The sequence below is a fragment of the Monopterus albus genome, unplaced genomic scaffold, assembly GCF_001952655.1.
Source record: "Monopterus albus unplaced genomic scaffold, M_albus_1.0 scaffold21.1, whole genome shotgun sequence".
NCBI lineage: Eukaryota > Metazoa > Chordata > Actinopteri > Synbranchiformes > Synbranchidae > Monopterus > Monopterus albus.
The window spans coordinates 781,750-789,305 of NW_018127901.1; the positions used below are offsets into that span (position 1 = coordinate 781,750).

At 42.6% G+C, this 7,556-nt stretch overlaps 1 protein-coding gene across 1 annotated transcript in view; it reads left to right on the forward strand.

The window, feature by feature from the left end:
* Window positions 1-7,284, forward strand: part of ccdc69 (coiled-coil domain containing 69) — a 23,006-nt gene extending 15,722 nt beyond the window's left edge. Inside the window, exons 5-10 of the mRNA XM_020594084.1 lie at window positions 928-1,015; window positions 2,480-2,553; window positions 2,709-2,810; window positions 3,432-3,551; window positions 3,758-3,855; window positions 4,471-7,284. Of these exons, the coding sequence (XP_020449740.1) occupies window positions 928-1,015; window positions 2,480-2,553; window positions 2,709-2,810; window positions 3,432-3,551; window positions 3,758-3,855; window positions 4,471-4,639 (651 nt within the window). The 3' untranslated portion in view covers window positions 4,640-7,284. The remainder of the gene's footprint in view (window positions 1-927; window positions 1,016-2,479; window positions 2,554-2,708; window positions 2,811-3,431; window positions 3,552-3,757; window positions 3,856-4,470) is intronic.
* Window positions 7,285-7,556: the final 272 nt, after the last annotated feature.

A 7,556-nucleotide genomic window follows, 5' to 3' on the forward strand; every position in this document is an offset into this window, starting at 1 on the left:
GCGGGCTTCAAGTTGAGTTAGGGGTTGGGATGTTCCAGTAGAGGTGGCTGCAGGAACGGCAGACTGTTTACCTAAAGATACTGTATATCTTGCACTCTAACATAGAGCCATGTTATTTGCTGCTGTGCCGGGGGTAATGCAGCTCAGGGGCACGTGGGCGACTTGAACTATCTGATAAGATGGCCCACAGTAAACGACACGTTCAGTTGTACAGTTTGGAAAATTCACTTGTGAGTATTCACAACACATTATTACTGTGGCAGTGGCTGCAAAGCCACTAGAGTCTGGTTCCAAGGATACAACTGGTAGCAGGCAGGCGGAGCCGTGTCGGCGCAGTAACGTGTTTGTGGTGATACGGCCGAGTGCCCCGTGTTTCGCTGCGCTCTCAGAATGTGGATATTAGATATAGACACATGTCTGTGTATCAACACATACTGTGTGTTTTGTATGATTACGTTGAGTGCGTTTGTACATGTTGCTGCATGTAGTGTTTTAACCTCGTGCAGGAGCAGCTGGTTCAACATCTGGTAGACGGACTGGACCCAGAGGAGCGAAGGCTGTGACACTCGCATGTTGTCATGTCACGTGAGTGCATCATCACTGGCAGAAGTAGTGAGCACCTCCTTCACGCCGCCTTGTGATCTGAGCGTAGTCGGGCTCAGAAAGCAGCTGTGCAGCCTCTCTGGGTCACGTGACGGCCCTTTTGAATGTGTCCTCGTTCTGACCCCGCAGGCACCAGAGAAACAAATCACATTAGTTTTTGTTAATGTTTGAGTGCTGGCATTTTAAACTTGTTTTAATGAGCCATGTCTCTGCTCTGCTCGGCTGTTAACGGTTTGTCCACAGAAGGCATCAGTGTTTCGTCACAATGCCAGTGAAGTTTGATGTGACCTCACTGAGTCCAGTCTGTTGTAATCTGCCTGTCAGGTGAAGACGGAGACGACGGCTGATTTAAATGTCCTGCATGAACAGAAGAGTAAAACTGCAGCCGAAGAACACGAGAGACACGTGGAAGGTGATGCATGAACACTTTCAAACATCTGTTGTCCTGAAGTGAAGTTAAACTCGCTGTTTTTCATTTGTTTGGATTTCCCTCCATAATTAGTTCAAATGAATTAAATACTCGTCACACAAACACAGTCAATGTGATTTTCATATATGTTTGCATGAGATGTACAGGATCCCGTGTAAATGTTTCTAATGTCACATTGCACTTACACTTCATATGTGACAACAAAGGTCGGTGGCCTAAAAAAGACAAGTCGCTTTGACTGGGAACCACAGTGTGCACGGGTGTGTTGGCTGAAGTTTTCTATAGTCGGCATGTGAGCACTAAGCTCACACGCTCACGATGGTGCAGGAATGACTGATGGAAGTTGAATCAAGTGTGACAGAACAGCTGAGCTTGATTTACTTTGCACTGGTATGTGGCGGCTGTGGCTCAGCGGGTAGAGCGGGTCGTCTCCTACCTAGAAGATCGGTGGTTTGGTTCCCGGCTCTCAGTCAGTTTGGTTCTCAGTCCATGTGTCGAAGTGTCCTTGAGCAGAACACTGAGCCCCAGGTTGCTCCCGGTGCGCGTGTGTGTGTGTGTGTGTGTGTGTGTGTGTGAGAATGTTCAAATCATGTGAAAGTGCTTTGGTTTGCATAGAAAGGTGCTTTACAAGTGTACAATCATTTCACAAAAAGGGTAAAAACCTCAGCATGGTGGCTGTTGGTCTGCCTTTACTGATAGAAATGGCGTGGACAAAATGTTAGAAACACCCTAGTACACAGCGCCATGCAGCAAAACCACAAACTGCAGCCTTCTTAGCCATCACCTCTCCCAGTGGTGAAACGGCCTGCACACAGACTGGACGACATCACCTTCATCAGGGAAGGTTCACTGCAGGATCACTGGATCAGACTGACTCAGTCTGACACAGGGGTTCCTAATAAACTGACCACTGAGTGCATTTGTTTAATGAGTTGTCATGCTGTCCCAGTACCAGCTCCCATTTAGTGGGTGATCAACAAGCCCTTTCTCTTCTGTGTGTAAAACTTTGGCTTAGTTGTATTTTTCACCACCAACTTTCCAGATGTTCTTAGCAGTCAATGAAAAGTTTCACATGAACAGAAAAGCACTATATATGTTTGTTTTGCTTCGACTGGAGGCCTGACTCCACAGATGGCCTGGTGTCGACTGATGGAACTCGAGTGTGATAGTGGAGATTGTAAACAGGCCCCCCCACACAGAGGATCAATATTTAAAATCAGCTTCGAGAAATGTTTGGTTTTCAGCTGTAGATGTAAATGTAGAATAACATATGAACACATAAGTAAAACTGTTCGTTATTATAGAGAACTTAATTTCTTGCGGTGTGTGTGAATTTAAATGTGTCCATGGAAGTGTTCTGTACACCCCCCACAGTAACTACTAATGTGCTTCATGTTGCAGTGTTTCTCATGTGATTTGGGTCTGAGTTTGTCTCGTTTCCTGCAGAGCTGCAGAAGACACACGAAGAGGAGAAAACCCAACTGACAGCAGCATTTGAGGCAGCTGAGAAAGTCCTCACGGTAAGAATGTGTGCTCTCGTCTGTTACAGTTGCTTCCCCCACCTAGAGGAAAGACGAGGAACAACAGCAGCAGTTCTGACCTGAAGATGCAGATGTGTTCATGTTGCCTGCTGGTTTTCTTCTTATGTTTTGGCTTATTTCTGCTGTAAATGAAGAATAAAGTGGAGGAGGTGACGGCAGAGCTGCAGGTTTACAAAGAGCTGAAGAGGAGAGTCGAAGAATCGACATTTAAGAAAGACCTGCAGAGAAACATACAGGTGTGTGTGTGTCGGGCATGGAGATTAGATCAGGGTTCTCATTTCAACGTTTGCAGCCAACTTCAGTTACTAAAACAAAGGTTCAGGGTAGATATTTAATCCCCTTTGGGGGTCTGTTCTGACAGTGAGCTGAGCAGCATGAATGAGTTGTGGATTCGGTGGGAAAGTTGCTGCTGTGACCTGCTGACCTGACACTCCCAGAAAATAATTAAATGAGATAATATTAGTGATTGATCTAAATCAGTATAAACCTTCATTTCATATGTTTCTGATGTGAAAGTACCAACAAAATGTGCTTATAAAGTTTTATTCTGAACGGCTCTTGTCACAGAATTGTAGCCTCTGGTCCATGTGGAGTGGGTTTCAACCACGTAATGTACCAGAGTGTAGTTAATCTACAACAGCACACCATATTTTGTACAGTCCTGATAAGTTTCTGTGCACAATCTGCATGTTAACCAGTGGAGTAAAAGCACAATACTGCCCTCTGAAGTGTATGAGTGACATCATAGAGCTGCAATGAAATACAAGTAGCTCCAGGTGGAAATGCAGTCATTTTGCACGACAGTCTTTCATGTGAAGACTTCTTCTTCACTCTGCCCCCTCACGTGTACTGTGTAGACCCACGGCAGCCCAGGTGCATTCTGGGAGTTGGAGCAGGAGTCTCTGGTGTTTGTCATCGAGATGAAGAGTGAGCGTGTGCAGGAGCAGAGCAGGAAGCTGCAGCAGATGGACGCTCTGGTAAACTGACGTCCGCATGTGATTTGCTGGTTGCTTTTTCATTATGGTCTGTCCAGGTGCTCTCTCTGTTGTGACTTTCACTTCACCTGTTTTCATCTGCAAAGCAAATTTCTTGTGTGTATAGAATAGGATGCCCCCCTTCGATTTTTACCTCCTCTTCCTCCTCATTCTTCACCTTGTCCTTTCATCGTGTCTCCTGTTCTCAGGTAGAGAAGAATGTGTCTTTGGAGGATCAGATTGTTCACATCCTGCAGCAGAACGAAGATCTGAGAGTCCGACTAGACAACTCCCAGACACTCATTCAGTAGGTGCTTCAGCATATGGAACAAACTGAGAGAGCAAACACCAGTAGCACTAGGATGATAGATCTGTTAATTCAATCAATTAACAAATAGTCACGGTGAAAACGAGAAGCAATATAATGATACTAATGTCCTAGGAAGAAATAAAATCATAATTTTCTATGCTTCAAAGACATCATCAATAAAGTAACGACCTGTTTCTGCCTCCTGTGCTAACAATGAAACATTCTGCAGCCGAGAGATGATGCTTGTACCTGTTCAAAACTCTGTGACCTTGATTCCTAAAGCCTCAAAACACAAATGGATCTCATTACCAGTGCATTGTTAGGGTATCTGCGGGTCTTCAGTTCTCTCTATCTCTCAGAAAAGGATAAAGGTATATGAAAGGCTTAAATTGCTGCCTGATGTTGACAAAATGTAAAGAAGATCCCGATGAACCTGGTGTAGTGCCACAAAATAGTTTTATATAGCATATTTTCATACACAAAGGCAAATCTAAATGCTTAATAGACTGCACATAGATAAAACTCAAATGCATACAAAACGCAGTTTTTTTTTTGTTTTGGTTTTTTTGTTGTTGATCCCAAGCAATGATTTTAACTTCCTTTTGTTTTCAGGCAGCTGTCAAAGGAGCAGCAGGACCTGAAGGTGGCGCTGGAGAAGCAGGCAACAGTAAACCAGAAGCTTTCTCAGGAAAAAGAACAGCTGATGTTCAAACTGCGACACCGAGACGCGTGCCCGACCATCCACCTGCCTGCTATGGTGCAGGAGATCACACCGAGATGACTGTGATCACATGAGCCTGACTGTGGATCCTGTGCGTCGTCCATGTACATAGAAGCTCTGTGTTTTACTGTTAATTGCCTGGTTTACCGCTTCATGTCCTACCAGCCACCAGCAGGTCGCTGAAGGCTCTAAGCTGAAGCCTGGCTACATCAGTGCTGAACAACAGAAAGACGTTCACTGTGTCCACTGGTAACTGTTGTTCTTACCTGCAGTTGAGCAGATTTACTACAGAACAACACAGTGCATCTTGTGTGTAAATACTGCACTGAGCCAGACAACAGTTTGGACCTCAGATTATCCCGGGTAAAGGGGTAACTACACTGATCTGCTGTCTGTTTATATAGGTTTTGCTTTTATTCTTTGTGCAATGAGGAGAGACTGTTGACTGACACATTGTCGTATGTTGGAACAGTTGAATGTTCTGCAAATCCAGTTCAGCCAAAGGAAAGTTTTGCTTTGTTGAATTAATTAGAAAACAAAACGATGGACAGAGCAGTGTGGCAGCTCCATAAATGCTTGGCAAAGTCATTCAGTAGTGAACTTGTGACTTCTTGCAGGCTTAGTGGACCAGTGAGCTAAGTGGTAAAATGCTCGTCAGCCAGTAGCATAAAACACAAGTGAACACCTTCCTGTTTGTTTCCCCTGAACCCTTACTAGTAATACATGCAGTTAAACAGGTTTACATCTGGAAAACCAGCAGCTAGTGGCAAACCAAGCTAGCTGGTTTGCTAACTGCCAGTTACTTAGCTTGGTAGCAGACTAGAACATACTGAAGAATATTTGTGTCTCAGTACCAAGTGCCCAATTTGACCACAGTAAACTACTTTCTGCAAGCACATAACTTTACTGAGAAATGATTATGCACAGATTATTGAATTTGAACGAAGTCTTATTTTGGGAAGTGGAAGTGTGCTCCAGCTTGAGGAATGACCTAAAAGGTTCACAGTAAATGTTAGACACCAAGGCTCAGAAATAGTCGCTGGTAACTGGTTAAAGTAGGTTTGGTGTCAGGTTAAGTGCCACAAAACAGATTTAGGTAGGTAAATGCCAAATGTGACTGTAGAGTATTTGGCAGCTGAGAAATCTGCCACACTGTGCCCTTAGTATTTTGGGGTTTTGAAAGTGTTTAAGCCTCAGAATCACAAAAAAACCATTTACTTTTGAGTTTTATTTAGTAAAACTAAGCAAGCATGCAGCACATAGGGCTATCTCTAGAGCTAATGACAGGAGTCATGTTAGCCTCACTGCTTGTAGGCCAAGGTTGACATGCTAACATTTTAATATGTTAAATTATCTATTTACATGCAATTCATGTCAACTATGAGTCTCTTAACATCCAACTGTGTTAAATGTTAGCATGTCTATGTCAAGCAGTTAGTAAAGTTTGTGTGAACATGCTAATGTTAGCACAGCTCCAGTACAGTTTAGAGTGGTAAAAGTTGAATCCAGGGTTTAGTTGAGCTAGTAGTAAACATATTACAAGTACAGTATTGTTTTAAAATGGTTTTACACAAACGGTTTTGTCTGCAGCTGTGTTATAAGCATTCAATCCTCTGGCCTGCTAACGTAACACGCTAGCTACCAAAAATCATCAAGCTAGCTGGCTTGTAACCAGCTGTGTTATATTGGAGCATGAGTATTACGTTTCCCACTTATAAGTACTATAGTTAAGCTGGCATCTAAGAGGTTTCTAAAATATCACGTTTTGGCGCTTAAGACGGGGGTCTGAAAAGCCGAGGCAAGAACAGTTTGTTCATTCTTCTGTGGTTCTTTTCACTAAGTTAGCCATTGATGCTAACAGTATTTGCCACCAAATACAGTTTATGCGACATGACCTCATTTTAAAAAGTCTATTTTTCTACCATGGACTCGTGTTTGCTGTGCTGCATCTGTTTGTGGAGCAGTTTCTTCTCCACCAGAGCCAGTCATGTGACATTTTAGGATGATGGTCAGCGGATATAATAGCTCAGTGCATTTTGGACTTGTAGGCTTGGTTCCCACTAAGTTTAGGTACCTCAGTTAGAAACTAACAGTGGTGCCAGGTTGCATGTTAACCTGTCTACAAAGTCTTTCCATGGGTTTACTTAGCAGAGGATGGTTTATTGTTGCTGCTGTGACCGAGGCCTTTAGTCTTGTTGCCCACTGACAGATACAGTATGTTTACCATCAGAGTTTCCCATGGTCTGTTGATTTTAAATTTTCATCCACTACTACTTGATAAACACCACGCAATAATCACGGTATACTTCTTGCCTTTAAAAAGCTTGAAAACTTGATATATTTTGTTGCTTTTTAAACATGTGAAAGGATTTGCCATTCTGTCCATTTGGTATAGATACTTCTCTTTTTGTGAACGTGGGAGTTTGTGGGAATTATAGGTTTGTAATTGACAAAAAAATCAGTGGTTTGACAACTCTCATTATGCACTAGCACTTTGCCAAGAATTCTACACCAGTTTGTAGGAGAGAGATTTTTCTCCATATGGTACAGTTTGAATTTCCTCAGCTTTGTACTATAAAGATGTTTTATCTGTTTATGGTTGGATTCAAGTCCAGCAGTTGGTTTTCAGCGTGTTTTAGGTACAATCAAGCATTTTCCTTTTTTGTTTTTGGTTTGACAAAATAAAAAGCTGCAACTAAAACTGATAAGTATAATGTATGTTTTTCACTGAAGAGGCTCCAAAGTCCCGAAACATAGTTTTATAGATTAATAACTTTTGTTAAAATATTGCACACATTTTCTTTAAAAAAAGCAGACTGAAGGACTTTGAACGTTCAGTGCCTTTATTAAGCCCAAAATACATAGCGGTGTTTTCTATACACTGTAAAAACAATATAGACAGTGGTGTGCAAACTGGGATACAGAAATCAGGTAAACGTCTTGTCATCACACTTTGTAAACTTCTGCACAGACATTT